The following is an 18,203-nucleotide window of genomic DNA, read 5'->3' as shown; positions in this document are numbered from 1 at the left end:
AACTTTCTTATGTTATTTACTCTTCATCATGACCTTATGTAAATATTCATATTTTATTTTTTAAATATATTTTTATTGATTTCAGAGAGGAAAAGAGAGGGGCAGACAGAGAGATAGAAACATCAATGATGAGAGAGAATCATTGATTGGCTCCTCCTGCACACTCCCTACTGGGGATCGAGCCTGCAACCTGGGCATGTGTCCTTGGCCAGAATTGACCCTGGGACCCTTCAGTCCATATACTGACTCTCTTATCCACTGAGCCAAACCGGCTAGGGCACAATATTCATATTTTAGAGATGTGAATATTGAACCACATAATTTAAATAATTGCCTAATAGAGAAGCATGGATTCAACCCAGGCAGCTAACCCTGCAGATTTCTATTTTTTTAAATTGTGTGTGTGTGTGTGTGTGTGTGTGTGTGTGTGTGTGTGTGTATATATTTGATTTTAGAGAGGGGAACGAAGGAAGAGGGAGAGATAACCCGAAGCCTGGGTATTTGCCCAGATGGAACCAAACCCACCACCTTCTGTATAGGAGAGGATGCTCCAACCAACTGAGCCACACTGTCCAGGGCAATTTCAACTCTTAATCGTACTAGACTGACTACTTAATATGTGAAGTATACAGTAAAAAAAAAAAAAAAACTGCTTTGGACTTAAAAATATTTTTAAAGGGATTTAAAATATTTTTGTATATTTTCTTTTTTTTTTTGTATATTTTCATTCATAACATTTTAAATGGCATGAAGAAACGATAAGGGTTATTTAGGTAGATGAGGCTTTTTTTTTTTTTTTTTTCATGGTAAAGACTGCTTTATTGGTGGCAGTTAGTACAAGTCGATTAATATTAATCCCAAAGAACTCAGTTACTGTCAGCTTACTGGTCCATAGAGCGCTGAATGAAATTGAACCAGCTGATTGCTGGGAGGATAACTGACGTCAACCCTGCTTCTTGGGAAATGAAGCCATAGCCAGCTGATATATGGCATCAATTGTTCCACCAACTTCAAGAATCATGGTAGCTCTATACAGGAGGGCATCAGCTACCCCACCTTTTAGATGCACTGGAATTCCATTGTCCTCCTGAAATAGCTTTTGTTTCTCTCAAACTTTTATTTTCAAACTGCCTGCGTGAAGCAGTACTAATGGTCCTCTGGGAAATCTGACGAACAGCTAGCAGATTCCACAGCATGTTGGCTCAGTTCGGTAGATGAGGCTTTGTAGTATAACTATAGAATCTTTAGATGTGACAGCATTCTTTTAGAGACATAAACACATTTTAAATGTTTTTTTCAGTTAAAAATAAACTTATTTATGGATCTTAGAAGCAACCCCAGAGGGATGTTGCTAAATCAGCGGTCATCTTTTTTGTGCAAAGGGAGAGTGATAGGAGGCACCTAGTGAATCTCTGAGGGGTTCAGATTGTACCCCCATAACAGGGTAGGATTCAGTAAGATGATGGCTTAACCTGTAGAGAATGACCCCAGGATGACTCAGTGGAGGCAACTATGTATTTATGGGGTGGTTAAGTTTTTTTTTTTAGAAGTGTTAACTGAAGACAACATTGATTTTGACTCCTAGATTTGTATGAATAAAATTGGTAAAAGTCAACTTCCCAAACCCTGGGAGAATTGCAGAGTAGAAAAGGTTTGGATTTTGGAATGAGAGCTGGATTCACATCTGTATTCTAGCCACTAGCATTGTGACCTTTATTAAGTTACCAAACCACTCTGATCATGAACAGTCCTCATCTGCAGTTTTAACCATATTTGCACACTTCTGATACACTGTTATTCAGTGGCATGACAGTGAGTGTGGTTGCCTGTCCAGGAAAGGTCTGGTGAGGGAGGCACTTGGGAAGTAGTTCCTTGATTCTGGGTATGCCGCTCAAGGAAGCATATATCCTGGCCCTGAGGCTGTAAACTTTGAAATGGGAAGGGAGGTGCTCAATCTGGGGGTCCTCTTGGTGATTGGGTTCCTCTAGATCACTATGGTGGGGAAGCTGAAGCATGGATGCACAATGCATTCCCTGGCTTGTGTACTCACCCAGTAACATGTCAGCCTGTACTGCGTAGTGCATTTTAGCTTGTGCGTGCCACCTGATGTGTGGGTCATTGTGGCCTCCCACTCCAACTGAGTTCTATTTGACTAGGGCTGGACTTTTCTTTTGAATGACACACCCATCTATATAGTTACTTATCCAGTTAAACTCTTCAATGTTAAGTATATTAATTTAAAAGTCCAAAACTGGGATTCGTGCTATTCTTCCTTCAGACCAATTTCTTCTGCAGTGTTTTTGTTAACTAAATTCCAGTTTTCATGTCATTTAGGCCAGACTTGGTTAACCTTGACTTTTCTCTGATGCCTCACCTTTGGCCCTGTGGAAAATCTTGTCAGCTTTTCCTTTAAAATAAAACAAGAATTCACCATCCAGAACTGCCATCGCTTGTTCCAGTTTCAAGCCACCATGGTCTCTTGTGCATTTTGCAATAGATTTGTTTCTTTATCTCCTTCCCACCAGTGTGTGGTAGATTAATCCTGTCAAAATGTAATGCTTGAAGTTATGTAAATAACCACTGTGCTGTACAACTGAAACTAATAATATTGAATGCCAACTGTACTTGAAAAAGTAGAAAAAATGTAATACTTGAAAAATGTATTGCTTAAACCCTAATAGCCGCCTATTTCGGCCTTAAAGCCAAATTTTCCATTGTGATTTACAAGACACCTCCTCCTTTACTGTTAAAAGTATATTCTGCTCCAACCACACTGGCCTCTTTACTGTGCCTTGAACACATTAGATGTTCTTAACTCAAAGCCTTTTTTGGGGATTTTCCTTCCCCTAGACATTCATAAGGTTAGGTTCTCCAATTTAGGTTCTTATTCAAAAGCTGCCACTCAGTGATATTTTCTCTAATAGCCCTTAAAGCCTCCCACCCCCACTGCCAATACTCCAGCTCTTTCAATAGCTCACCTATTAAATAACTTTATTTTCTACTATGTAAAGGCATAGAGAAATATCTGGAAAGATACATATAAGACAACATTGATTACCTTTACACAAGGGAGAGGGACTTAGGAAGGTGGAAGGAAACTTTTGCTTTATGTGCTTAAAGACTGATTATTATAATGAGCAATACATTTTGCTTCTAATTAAAAAACTAACTGTAGATGTATTTCACTTCTAGTACTGCGTCTGGATATAAATAGTATAACTACAGCCTGTGTCATATGGGCTTAGCACTAGTTTTGGTAGTTAAACAACAACCTTAAAATAGGTTTGGCTGTGATTAAATGAGTCAGGTTAACATTTGAGGGCAGAGGCTGCTATGTTTCCTGTGATGGGGCTGTAATAAAAATTTGAAAGAACTTACCCAGCCTGTGTGGCTCAGTGGATAGGGCGTGGGCCTGTGGAATGAAGGGTCCCAGGTTTGATTCAGGTCAAGAGTACGTGCCCAGGTTGTGGGCTTGGTTCCCAGTAGGGGTAGGAGGTGTGCAGGAGGCAGCTGATCGATGTTTCATCAATGTTTTAATCTCTCTTCTCCCTTCTAAAAACGTATAAAAACATTTAAAAATTATATTCTCTAGTGAGAACCGTATAGCTATTTTTTTTTAAGAGTTAGCCATAACAGGTTAGAAGGACATCTGACTTTTTTCTTCCTAATACACTTTCCTATTTCACCACTCTGAAATATTTATCCTGTTTCCCATGTAAATTACCTTGTGACTTGAGTTGATTTTAGAACTGATGTAACTGTGAGTTAATTGAACTAGTCTTAGGCTTTTCTGGCTAGTCCAGAATAACGGATAGTTTCGTAGAGTGCAGAATTTTCTGTATTCTGCAAATGACTTAACCATTCACCATTCATAGTGCATTATCATTTCTTATACTAATCCTTTAAATATAGTCATCTTCACCTATTTTTTATTTTGGAGTTAACTTTAAAATTATGGTTTTATTGAAATTAAAAAGAAGGATTAATCAAATGACTTAAGATTGATGCAGGTTTTTAAGAGACGTTACCCCATCTTTATTTTACCTTTAATCCAAATTTAGTAACCATGCATGCTCATACAATATTTAGAAAATGCAAACCATCCCTGGCTGGTGTGGCTTAGTTGGGTGTCACCCCATGCAACTGAAAGAGTGCCTGTTCTATTTCTGGTCAGTTTCTGGGTTGATCCCTGGTAGGGGGTGTGTAAGGGCTGCTGATAGATGTTTCACTCTCAGATCAATGTTTCTCTTCCTCTCTAATAATAATAAAAATATATTGGGGGAAAAAAATCCAAACCAGCCACACACAAAAGGGAAATACTTAAATCACCCAGAAAGAAAAGTTTGCATTTTTACTTTTGTTTTGCATATACAGGCTTTTCATAAAAGTCAGTTCATTTAAGTAGCTTTTTTTTTTTTTAACTTAAGGTGTTAGTAAATAAGATTTCTACATAGTATTTCGTTGCCTACTTATATAGTATTCTACTTAACTAGGAGTCTGTTGTTGAGCTGGTAGTGTTTCCCCCAAGATTTTCCTTTTATAAACAATTTCAGCCCAGCCAGGTGTGGCTCAGTGGTTGAGCATCTACCCAGGAATTAGGAGGTAATGGGTTTGGTTCCTGGTCAAAGTACAAGCCTAGGTAGCAGGTTTGATCCCCAGTAAGGGGTGTGCAGGATGCAGCGGATATCTTGCCCTCTCCCTCGCTCCCTAAAAACAAAACATTTAAAAAAGTTTCATTAAAAAATTGGTTAGCCTTACAACTAAAATTTTATAAATACCATTGATTATTTTAAAAAAATATATTTTTACTGGAGGCCCGATGCACAAAATTTGCCCAAGGGTCTCGGCCCTCGCAGCCCTGGCAGGAGGTCAGTTGTTGGGCTGTTTGTTCTAATTAGCATATTAGCTCTTTATTATATAGGATTGATTTCTGAGAGGGAGAGAACGATAAAAACATCAATGATGAGAAAGAATCATTGACCTGCTGCCTCCTGCACACACACACACACACCCCACCCCCACTGGGGATCCAGCCCACAGCCTGACGGAATCGAGTCTATGACTTCCTGGTTCATAGATTCACTGATTCACACTGGCTGGGCCCATTGATTATTTTTTCATAGTTAATCCCCAGAAATATAATTGTTCAAGTGCATGTATGTTTTAAAAACTTCAAATTTAGATTGCTCTCCCAAAAGGTGATGACAGTTTATCTATTTACTCGCAGTGTAAGTGATTGCTAATGATTTCTAGTTTTGTAAATTGCTTGGATCTTTGGCTTATATTTCAGGGTTGGACACGGAATTTCAGCCTCTGATAAGTATAAATTAAAGAATAAGAGTGTTATGGTTATGGATTTGCTAAGTTGAAAATTGCTATCACGTTGAATATATTTCTGTATATAGTTTGAGATCCACATATAATGTTTTGTGTGTGAATCCTTGCCCAAGGACATTTTTCTATTGATTTTTAGAGTGGAAGGGAGGGGGAAGAGACAGAAAGCGAAACATTGATTGGTTGCCTCCCATGTGCATCCCAATGGGGGAGGAATTGAGCCTTCAACTGAGGTACTTAGCCCTTGACTGGAATAAGGCCAGAACTGTTTCTATTGAGCCAAGTCAGCTTGGGCTCTCATAAAATTTTTATTCTTAGATAAATGTGTGCATATGTTTGGTGCTATCTTAATTTTATTGTGGAAAATTTCTAAACATACACAAAAGAATTTGTCCATTCTTTAGCAACCTTTGGGTAATCTTTTGTCTATACCTGCATCTACCCTTCCCTCCCTTTATTTATTTTGAAGTAAATCCTTGCTATATTTCACCAATATTTTAGTATGTTTTTGTAAAAAATAAGGTTTTAAAAATTAATCACAAAAATTTAATATATTTTCAGACCCTAAAATACTATTCTGTGAACTGTGTGAGGCATTCCCAGTTGTGTTCTATTTCTTTAGAAATGGTAACATGGATGATGGTTTTGCTTTTATTTTTTATTTTTAAATATTTTTATTGATGTCAGAGAAGAAGAAGGGAGAGAGAGATAGAAGCATCAATGATGAGAGAGAATCATTGATTGTCTGCCTCTTGCACGTCCCCTACTGGGGATCTAGCCCATAACCTGGGCTTGTGCCCTTGATCAGAATCGAACCTGGGACCCTTTGGTCCATAGACCGACACTCTATCCACTGAGCCAAACGAGCTAGGGTGACAATGGTTTTGCTTTTATGTTTTTTCGTTTAGACCTTTCTGGAATTCGGGAAGTTTTGTTTACTAGAGATAAGTTTTTTAAAAATTGAGAGAATCTCAGCATAGTTAGCTTTATATTGGCTGATAAAATCAAGTTCAAGATAACAAAAGATGGGATTCCACTATATATATTTTACTGTTAAATTCTCAAGTTTAGAGCATAATCATATTTTAGCTGCTAAGGTCTGAGTGATGGAAAATGTAGTAGCTTTAAGTTAGATTTCCTTATAAAAGTTTTTGCTGTACCGATCCAAACTATTTCTTTTCACAATTCAGAATTTTAAAAACCTATGGCAAGAAAGTTTCTCATTAGTTTGACAGACTCATTTGGTGACAGAACCTGACCTCAATTGACATGAGATTGTTTATAGTCTGTGTTACATTTAGTGACTGCATATGTATTACTGTGGAAATATTACTGCATTTCCTTCCACAGATCCTACTGGGGTGTTATATACAAGAAAGCTTAGTGTCATTACCTTGTAAAATCTGAAAAATCCTGATTTTCCAAACATGTCTCCAAGAGACCATGGCAGACTTTGAAAAGTATAGTTTGTTGGAACTGAATGTTGAGATTAAAGGAGTTTACTGGTACAATTGAAACTTTCTACAAGATAATAAGGCAATGAAGTGTTGTTAAGTATTGTTGACTTTTGGTGTTCAGAACATTGGTTTGTAGTCCAGCATATCATCATCTGAAAGCTTCATAGATATGCAGAATTTTCTCGCTGTATCCTAGAACTTAGAACTATCATGGGCACATTTGAAGAAGTTTAAGTAATTTTGCCCTGGCTGGTGTGTTCAGTGGTTAGAACGACTGCCTGCCCACTGAAGGGTTGAGGATTCCATTCCCAGTCAAGTGCACATACCTAAGTTTCAGGTTCGCTCTCTGCCCCGGATTGGGGCAAGTGGGGGATGCAAACAGTCTATGTGAGATGTGTCTCTCTTACATTGATGTTTGTTTCTCCTTCCCTCATTTCTACTCTTCGAAAAGCATTGGAGAGAGTATCCTCAGGAGAGGATTAACAACAAAGTAATTTCAAACAGGCAGGCTGGATAAATAGTGATGCCTCTTAAGCTAGTAATCAGGAAAACATGCAGTCCTGAAATGTGTGTATTTTGAATGTTTTGTGCTCTTCAGCAGATCATATACCTGGTATAATGTGACCAATCTATAATAATTTCTTGGTGATAAATGATAGCTGAACAGATTTACTTTTTTTTTTTTTTTAAAGCATTTGCAATTCAAGGTATATCTGTGACTATAATAGTTATGTTATTATAGAGGAGCTGGCCTTGTCTCCCCAATTGCTGTTGGGAGTGGAGTTCTTGGGGTACCACTGGAATAAGCATCCCCGAGGCCCCCATGGAAGGATGAGATATGATAGAAAGCGATATTTCTGTGGAATTAACACCCCTGGGTTTCCAAAGTCCCATTTCCATTAATTCAGTCAGAAGAAGTGTAGCTGGGGTTTCAGTAGAGCTAAAATCAGAGCCAGGGCCTAGAATTTTCATTTCATATTGCATAGAACAGTACTGCATCAGGCTAGCTGCAGTCCAATAGTCCATTTTGTGAATGGTGTCACATGATTGTTGGCTGTAGGGTTGTGTACAAGAGAACTAAGGGAGTCCAGATCAAGCGTCCCAAGAAAACCAGAGTAAACTCTTATGGTTAGGGGATTGTGTAATCACAAATATTGCCAAGCTTGCATTAACCACACCCATTCTGGCCAACCATCTCTATCTGAATGTGTGATTCGCAGGCAAATATGTCACCCCAATTTTACTGGGCATGTGTCTTTATATTTTCTTTGTTGCCCCTCTCCCCTCCACCCCCCGCCCCCGGGAGTGCAAAGTTGTTTTTTCCTGGTGAAGCTGCCCAAACGACATCCTTATAATATCTGGCCTTTCTTTACTCCTATCCCGTTATTAAGAACTAGACAGTAAACAGCAGCATGTTATGACTGTTTTTTCCTTTTCCTCAACTTTTTAAATAAATTATCTAAACATAGAAAACAGTATAATGAATTTCTATGTACCTCCACTTAAATTGCCGTTTGCCTTTTCTGTCAATGTATTTTGCTGAATCATTGAAATTGCTGATTTAAGATAAATACCTCCTAAATTCTTAAACGTGAATCCTAAGTATTATAAAGACGCTACTCTTCCCTTGACCCAGGGGTTTATACACTGACCATTTTGTTCTCATTCACATAGGTTTTCAGTTTTATTATAAATAATAAGCCCCTCGTATATTTTTTGTCTGTTTATAATTTTTGTAGAATGAATGTGACCTTTTAGTTTCTAGTCACTATTTATTGATCTTACTGAAGAAATTTTGAATGTTGATTTTAGGGTGTTTTTTTTTTTAATGTTTCTGATGTTTGGTACTTTAGATTCAGGAACTTTTTTGCATATGGTTTAAATGTTCTGAGAGTAAATGTTTGTTGAAGGGGGTTTTACTATGTAGAAGCTGCTCTAGTGAAGAATATGATGGGTTCTAAAATGCTCGGTGGTGGTGGTGGTTTTTTCCCCCCCTTAAGTCTGATGCAGTGCTCAGAAACAGATAACTAACTTTAATAATGGCACAGTTTATTGTGAAGATTGAGAATGTAGAGAGAAATATCTGTATTTATTAGGACTTCAAATAAGTGAGAGAACCTAAATTATTGAACACTATTCAGTGAAAATTTTGGTGCCCTGGAGATGCCAGTTTCCTTGATTTTATATACTTCTGAATTGCTCATTAAAGAAAAATTTTGGAAAAAGAGTTCTTAAACCTCACAATTCGACAATATCCTGAAATGTCTAATCACCTAGATAACTTGTAAATGCTATGTAACATCTTGAACATCTCTCAGTGTTAATATGTTGTCATTAAAAATAATTTTTGCTGCTTGTACTCAATTGGATTGATGTACTAAAATGAAATTTATTTAGCCAGTTTCATTGCCATGCACATGTTTTCTTACTTTTTACTGTTAATATGTCCACATCCTTTTTTTCAGGTAAGTTCTCAAAGGTGAGATTATTGAGTTAAAGAATATGCAGAGTCTTAAGGGTTTTGATTTAAAAAGAAAAAAGTCCAGGTGGCCTCTGTACACTGTCAGAAGTAATGTATGAAAGGATCATTAAAATTAAAAATGGCTTTATTTGATAGGTGAAATGGTATTTGGTTTAATTTATATTTCCTTTATAGCAATATTGAAATTTTTTAATCTCTGTAAACCTTTATTATTTGTTGATCACCTATTTTTTGTCCTTGGCCCAGTTTTTGTGGTAGGTACCAATAATAGTAAATGATGTAGTAGCAGCAGCAGCAGCTGCAGCAACACTTGAGATGTGCCAGGCACCATGTCGGTGTTTTCTGTGCGTTCATTTATGCCTCATACCTATCCTATGAAACAAATGATACTTTACAGTCAAAGAATCTGGGTTTTGATGGGATTGGCTTCCCAAAGGGAAGTGGTTGAGCTTGAAAGGGAAATAGGTCTGTGTGACCCCCAAAGCCTCTGACCCCTAATCATTAGGATGTATTTATTATCATTTTTACATTATTAAGGACTTGGAAGTGTTGTGTTCAAGTATATATTGCCAGATATTCACCAGTTCTTTTTATTTATGGCATATTTTAGTATGGACATGCCTTGTATTATGTCCTTTTTAGGAACTTCTCAAGGTTAGTTACTTTTAAATTAAGCTTGGTTAAGGTGGACATAGCTTCAATTTGTGGGGATAGGTATATTTGTATCTACCTTTTTAGTTTAAATTAAAAAAAATACATTTCTTTATTGATTTCAGAGAGGAAGGGAGGAGCGAGAGATAGAAACATCAATGATGAGAGAGAATCATTGACCTGCTGCCTCCTGCACACCCCCCACTGGGGATGGAGCCCGCAACCCAGGCATGTGCCCTTGGCCGGAATCAAACCCAGGACCCCTCAGTCCGTAGGCTGACGCTCTATCCACTGAGCCAAGCCGGCCAGGGCTGTTTAAATTTTTATGAAAGACTTTATTTACCCAGAATTTTTATTTATAATTTTTAAAGTTTTAACCAGGGTCCTGCTCAAAACTAAACCAGGGTAGAACTTTTCAGTGTACAGAAAATATGCAGAAGGGCTTCTCAGTTGATTAGCATTAATAATTGTTCCTAAACTAATATATTAAAAAAGTCTGCTATTGAAGGGAAATTGTGTTGATCTAATTAAAAACTTAAAGTGACTTAGGTAAGACTCGAATATGTTGGAACAAATCAGTAAAAGGTATGTAATTGAGAGATTTAATATTTCACACAACAAAATCAAAGTATGAAATTTTTCTTCAAACTAGAACCAGATAATATGAATTAAATACCCTGTTTTATGCTTGATGTAAAGAAACCCAACAAAATAATTGTACAAAATAGGGAATTAGCATTTATATTAATAAGTAAGAATTAGAGGTTTTACTTAACAGTGAATTCTGTACGTGTTGACAGTGCCAAAGTTGGCAGAAATAATAGCGTTTAGATAGTATGCAGAGTTTGTTTTACTCCTTCAAGAGCAACCAAATTTGTACTACTGTGTTTAATGGTACATGGGCAAATTAAGTTGTATTTGTTATAAGGCACAGTATCTTATTTTCATGGAAGATGGTCAGAATAGCGAACAACTTGAGTAATGTTTTAAGTAAAAAGAATTCAACCACTTATGAATGGTTAAAGAGTGAAAGGAAGAAATTAATTAGCCAATTAAGTTTAGAATTAAGTAACTTCACGTGAATTCCTTGACTTTGATGGCAACTCAAGAGGCTTGCTCATCAATGAGTGAGAAGTGATGTCATAAGAGAATTTTATTATTCTTTGAGGAAATTAGAGGGCACTGAGCTACATAATTTAGTTTTTTAATCATTGAGATTCTGGAATATTTTCTTAGAGATCTTCATTTGAAAATTTTTGTCACATTATGTTACCCATTTATACTTTGACAGGAGCAATTTTTTTAAATTGCAGAAATGCTTATTGAAAACTTAAAAGAAGCATAAAAATAAAATACAGCTTCAACACTCAGGGATAACCACTATTTTGTGTGTGTTTTTTTTGTTTTGTTTTTGGTTAATCCTCACTGGAGGGTATTTTTCCACTGATTTCTAGGGAGAATGGAAGAGAGGGAAAGACAGAGAGAAACATTGATGTGAGAGAAACACATCGATTAGTTGCCTCATGCACAAGCCCTGACCATGGCCCAGGCTAGGGATGAGCCTGCAACCTAGGTACCTGCCCTTGACTGGAAATGAACCTGGGACCCTTTGGTTCACAGGCTGACTCTATCCATAGAGCCAAACCGGCTAGGACTGAGATAACCACTATTAATATTTTGATGTTATGGTCCATTCATTTCTGTCTCAGGGCTGAATGTTTACTTATATATTTATGCTTTTATAATATACTAGAGGCCTGGTGCATGGATTCGTGCGCACCGGTGGGATCTCTTGGCCTGGCCTGTGCCCTCACAATCTGGGACACCTCGGGGGATGTTGGACTGCTGGTTTCGGCCTGATCCCTGCAGGCCAGGCCGAGGGACCCCACTGGTGGAAGAATCTGTGCACTGGGCCTCTAGTATGCATGTAAGATTTTTGGTTAATCTCTTCCCGCCCGCCCCCCTTTCCTCTTCCCCCTTCCCTCTGAGATACATCGGTCTGTTCCATGTTTCCAGGCCTGTGTGTTGAGCGTCTGCCCCCTGGTGATCAGTGCACATCATAGCTACCAGTCGAATGGTTGCTTAGGCTTTTTTGTGTGTGTGTGTTTTATAATGGCTGTTGCCAACCTTTGGGACCTCACAGACCACCAGTGGTACACGGATCACCGGTTGGCGACCACTGTTTTATAATATATATTTTTACCAGTGTGTAATCATTACTGTATTTGTTTTAGAGCTTCTGTATTGTAAACATTTTCCACTTAGTTTTATTTTAGATGAATTTTATTGATTTGAGATAGAGGCATCCATTTGTCGTTCCACTTATTTATGCATTCACTGGTTGATTCTTGTTCCCTGATGGGATCAAACCCACAACCTTGGGTTATCAGGGTGATGCTCTAACTAACCCAGTGGTCTGCAAACTCATTAGTCAACAGAGCCAAATATCAACAGTACAATAATTGACATTTCTTTTGAGAGCCAAATTTTTTAAACTTCTAATGCCACTTCTTCAAAATAGACTCGCCCAGGCCGTGGTATTTTGTGGAAGAGCCACATTCAAGGGGCCAAACAGCCGCATGTGGCTCGCGAGCCGCAGTTTGCCGACCACGGCTCTAACCAACTGAGCTACCTGGCCAAGGCTTAATTTAGTGTTCTACAGCATGTTGAGTGGCTTTCTAATATTTTTTGTCATAGGGATTTTAAAAACTTATACATGGCCAAAGTTTCTTTTTCAATGCCAAACAGGATCACATGAATTTAACATTGTCAATTGCTTAATTAATATAAATAGATAGATCTACCCATTGCTTGGCACTTATCCTTTAAGAATTTTCTTTTTTTTTTTTTGTACTAAACTAAAAGTCAAGGAATTTCTCACTTTATTTATTTATTTTTTAAAATTTCTTTATTGATTAAGGTATCACATATTTGTCCTCATCCCACACTCCTCCCCACGCATGCCCCCACCCCCCTGTTGTCCTTAACCACTGGTTAGGCTCATATGCATGCACACAAGTCCTTTGGTTGATCTCTCCCCCCTACCCCCACCCTCCCCTACCCTCCCTCTGAGGCCCGACAGTCTGATCCATGCCTCCTTGTTTCTGGGTCTGTTTCCTTTAAGAATTTTCACGTGAACCTACAGAAAGGTTTACTTAGTTAGAGCAGTGCAAGTGTCAGTTCCCTTCTGCATCCCATTGGATCGTCATTCATTTATTAGCAAATTTGACAGGATAAATGAAATGTTATTTTCTGGCAACTTGTTAAAGTGTGTGACCTGACATATTTTTCCATTTGCTATAATAGTATCTTTAAATATCATTTGAACAGATATGTAAAATGCACATAAGTAAAATACACCATCCCCACGCTGGATGATGTTGGCTCAGTAGGTTGACCCTCCTCCCAGGAGAGACAGCTGGTTGATGTTTCTCTCATTGGTTTTTTTCTCTTTCTTTCCTTCCTTTCTCTCTAAAATCAATAAAATAAAAATTACACCATTCCCATTTTAGGCTCTAGCAACTCTGTATGCTTTTTCTCCCCTCTCCTGAATGATTTTATTCAATTTATTTAAAAAAATTTTTTAATTGATTTCAGAGAGGAAGGGAGAGGGAGAAAGATAGAAACATCAGTGAGAGAGAATCATTGATTGGCTTCCTCCTGCACGCCCCCTGCTTGGGATTGAGCCCACAACCCGGCATGTGCCCTTGTCTGGAATCAAACCTGGGACCCTTCAGTCCACGGGCCAATGCTCTATCCACTGAGCCAAATGAATAGAGCCAAACCAGCCAGGGCTACATGTTGCATTCTTAATCAAGAAAAGGCCCCCTACTCCCCCCGCCCCACAGGAGTTGTTTTTTTGTTTTTTTTAATACATTTTATTGATTTTTCACAGAGGAAGGGAGAGGGAAAGAGCTAGAAACATCGATGAGAGAGAGACATCCACCAGCCTGCCTCCTGCACACCCTCCACCGGGGGATGTGCCCGCAACCAATGTACATGCCCTTGACCGGAATCAAACCTGGGACCTTCCAGTCCGCAGACTGACGCTCTATCCACTGAGCCAAACTGGTTTCGGCACCCTCCCCCCCCCCAGGAGTTTTTAACAGTGATGGTGTAATGTCCCCACAAACTTGAAGTTGTCTATTTTCCTGTATGTATACTCAGATCAAATATTTTACCAAGGGTATTGCTTAGATGATATATTATTTTGTCACATCAGGAGGCATATGACTTCAGACTACTTGTTTTTCAAGTGGTGACCTGCATTATATAGGTACATTTTCCCCTTCATAGTCAGTCAGTAATTAGTGGGATAATACTTTGAGACCATGTAATTTGTTTCTAATCCAGAAAACTTTCTCTCAGTAATTGTAGCATTAACATTTGTCTGAATGTAATCTTCGCCAAGTTTTCTTTTTAAAAGTGTTATTTAAATTTATTTATTTTTAATGAGTTTGCTTGTGAATTTAGCTTGGTGAACCTCCAGAAGTGTTGCTACCTTTTTAAAAGAATATGTTTTTTTAAAAAATATATTTTATTGATTTTCTACAGAGAGGAAGAGAGAGGGATAGAGAGTTAGAAACATCGATGAGAGAGAAACATAGATCAGCTGCCTCTTGCACACCCCCTACTGGGGATGTGCCCGCAACCAAGGTACATGCCCTTGACCGGAATCGATCCTGGGACCCTTGAGTCCGCAGGCCGATGCTCTATCCACTGAGCCAAACCGGTATTGGCAAGAATGTTACTGATCTTAGAAAGGAAAGGAGAGGGAGAAAGATAGAAACATCAATGATGAGAGAGAGTCATTGATCAGACTGCCTTCTGCATGTCCCCCACTGGGGATCCAGCCCACAACCCGGGCTTGTGCCTTGACGGGGAATCAAACCGTCATCTCCTAGTTCATAGGTTGATGCGCAACCATTGAGCAACACTGGCTAGGCTAAAGTTCAATATTCTTAAAACAATTTTTCATGTTTATGATTTTTGGATTTTCTGCCTTTTTTCTGTTGCTCATAATTTTGGGAACTGTTGAGTTTTGTTTTGTTTTTCTAATTTAAATATTTATTATTTAAATTCTCACCCAAGTAGGGGGGTGGTGGAGGGGAGATAGGGAGAGAGAGAAACATCTATGGGTGCTCTCCTCATTCACCTCAACCAGGCACTGAACCTGCAACCCAGGTATGTGCCTTGACCAGGAATCAAATCAGCAACCTTTTAGTGCAGAGGGTAACGCTCAACTGAGTCAATCTGGTTGGGCAGTTTTTGTTTTGTTTTAATCCTCACACCGACTTGCATTTTAGAGAGGGGGAGGAAGAGAGAAAGAAACATTGATTTGTTGTATGTGCCCTGACTGGGAGTTGAACCTACAACCTTTTCGGGTGTATGGGACAATGTTCCAACCAACTGAGCCACAGTGGCCCAGGGCTGTCTTGAGGTTTTGACAATTGCATATGTAACTTTTTACATTTAAATTTTGATCCATCTGTAATTAATTTTGGTGTACAGGGTGAGATTGGTCCCCATTTATTTTAGATGGCTACCTTGTACCATTTATTGAATTACTCATTTTCCCCTGTTAATATCTTGTGCATTTTCTTAGTTTTTTAATTCTTAGAATTAGCAGTTAGCATAATTTATCTAAAAATGGCAAACTTTGTTTTTTCCTGGCCTGAAAATGTCCTATAAATATTACCATGTGCTACTTTCTCATGCTAGTGGTCTTTCCATGATCGTCTACCTTGAGATCATGTCTGTTCTTTTTTTTTAAATATATTTTATTGATTTTATTTTTTATTTTTTTTACAGAAAGGAAGGGAGAGGGATAGAGTTAGAAACATTAATGAGAGAGAAACATCAATCAGCTGCCTCCTGCATACCCCCTACTGGGGATGTGCTGCAACCAAGGTACATGCCCTTGACTAGAGTCGAACCTGGAACCCTTCAGTCTGCAGGCCGACTCTATCCACAGAGCCAAACCGGTTAGGGCTAAAGCACCCTGTTCTTTTTGTAGACACCTAGGGAGTTCATTGTTCCCCTCTGAAGAAGCCAGAAAAAAATAGTTGATGAATTTTTAATATTTTCTACAATCTTTGTGGTATCATACTATGTTAGTACAGTTTTGGTGATATTATATATACTAAAGTTCTTTTATTCTTGATTAATGTTTATTGCATGTAATATAATATTTTTTGAATAATTGGTGTTTATTGCATGTGACATCATTTAAAATTGTTTTTCTTGAAATACTAATGCTTATTGCATGTTACATTATATTTAAAATAGTTTTTCTTGAAATAAAAAAAATACTGAGAAAAAAAAATAGTTGATGAATGTAAAAAGGTACAAGGGAGAGGAAAGGTAGGCCAGGTAGATAGAGTAATATGAAAGTAGCATGGGGAAGGGCATTAAAAGGGATTGAAGGGGGCAAAATAGAAGCTCTTAAGTGTGTTAAAGGAAAACAACTGAGACAAGATGATGATGCTCTAAGTAGCAGAGAAATTATAATACTCAAAAGTTACTGAAAAACTGTTGACAAGTTGTATGACACTATAAAATAGAAAATCCTTAGACTCAAGATTTAGTAATCTTTTTTTTAAAAAAATTGCCAACTCATTGCTGCCATCTAGTGACACTTTGTCTTTAAAATTCTTCAAAGAAAGATGTGAAAGAGCGTATTAGGTATGACAGTTGCATCTAATTTGAATTAAATGTAGAGTCTAGGTTTTAGGGGATCGTAATATAGAAAATTATAAGGTAGAGTTCTGAATTTCCAACTCTGAGGTAAGTTATTTTTTTTTGTTCTCTAGTTAGTATGATTTGTCATCTAATAAGACATACTTGGTGCCATCTTTCATTTCTTTTTTGAACTAACATTATGTGATATAAGTAAGTACATTGTGATTAATTTATGTGAGTAGGATGAAGAGTAGGATGAAGAGGTAGAAAACTGAAATGCCCATTAGAAACTTCCTGTGGCTTGTTTACTTATCCCCTCTACCCCCTGTTTTTTGCAGTAAATATTTACAGATATTATACGGAACAGTCTCTGAGTGGCACTGTTTGTCAGATATCATTCTCTCCATCCCTTTCCACTAAAGATGGAGTTCTAGTGGCCATTACATAAAGGCAAGGGAGCCGAAGGCTTGATTCCAATTATAAACTGATTTGGCTCAGCTCCCAGCAAATTCCAGAACCTTTATAACCTGTATTTCTGAACCATTTGAACCTTGTATTTCCCTATAATTGTCAGATAATTCAGTCTGCTTTTCTTACCTTGCTATGTACCTATTCTCTGCAGAATTTTCTTGACATTTAATGTGAACTTAAAGAGAAAAGGGCTATGTCCTGGCCAGTGTTGCTCAGTGGTTGAGCATTGACCTACATATGAACAAGAGATCACAGTTGATTCTCGGTCAGGGCACATGCCCACGTTGCAGGCTCGATCCCCAGTGTGGGGTGTGCAGGAGGCAGCCAGTCAAGGATTCTCTCCATTGATGTTTCTATTTCTCTTTCTCCCTCTCCCTCTCCCTTCCTCTCTGAAATCAATAGAATCTAAAAAAGGGGGGGTGGGGGGTCTCCACTTCAATTCCCAGTCAAGGACACGTACCGGGGTTGTGGGTTTGCTACCCTTTCCCTTTCAGGCTTGTGTGTGAACCAATCAGTTCATGTCTTCTCTCCCCCTCCCTCGCTCCCTCCCTCCCCCCCCACCCCTTTCCACTTTCTGGGGGGAAAAAATGGGAAAAATATCCTCTGGTGAGGATTAATAAAGGGGGGGGGGGCGAGAAATGGGCTGTTTGTTATAAACATTTCCTTTTTAGCTACATTGACAATCCAAGATAGGATTGCCTCTGTTAAGAGGATACTCTGGAAAGCTCAAACTTTAGAATGAATAGTGGAAATAAAATTGACAGTTTTCTTACATCTCATCCAGATATAGATTTTATTTTTCTTGTTTTTAGGATATGACTGGGATTGTAGAAGTAGAAATCAATACATTTCTATATCCACTAATCATGTTCTTTGCACTGCCACTAAAATCTCCCCCCTCCCCCCCAAAAAAATATTTTCATTGATTTCAGAGAGGAAGAGAGAGATAGAAACATCAATGATGAGAATCATTAATTGGCTGCCTCCTGTACTCTCCACAGTGGGGATTAAGCCCACCACCCAGGTATATGCCCTGACTGAGAATTGAACCGTGACCTGGTTAATCGGCTGATGCTCAACCACTGAGGTGCACCAGCTGGGCAGTCTTTATCTTTCTATTATCTGTA

General features: G+C 38.3%; 2 protein-coding genes across 17 annotated transcripts in view; one reads left to right on the top strand and one right to left on the bottom strand.

Moving 5' to 3' along the window:
• HNRNPC (heterogeneous nuclear ribonucleoprotein C) overlaps positions 1–18,203 on the top strand; it is a 45,770-nt gene that overhangs the window by 9,599 nt on the left and 17,968 nt on the right. The window lies entirely within an intron of this gene.
• Positions 874–1,196, bottom strand: LOC103302764 (cytochrome c oxidase subunit 7A2, mitochondrial-like). Its single transcript, XM_054716428.1, is given in 2 exon segments — positions 874–1,117; positions 1,119–1,196. Coding segments are annotated over 2 exon segments (252 nt in total). The 3' UTR covers positions 874–943.

This window comes from Eptesicus fuscus, chromosome 5 (assembly GCF_027574615.1).
Source record: "Eptesicus fuscus isolate TK198812 chromosome 5, DD_ASM_mEF_20220401, whole genome shotgun sequence".
In the NCBI taxonomy this organism is placed as follows: domain Eukaryota; kingdom Metazoa; phylum Chordata; class Mammalia; order Chiroptera; family Vespertilionidae; genus Eptesicus; species Eptesicus fuscus.
This window is presented reverse-complemented; position numbering and strand designations above follow the sequence as displayed.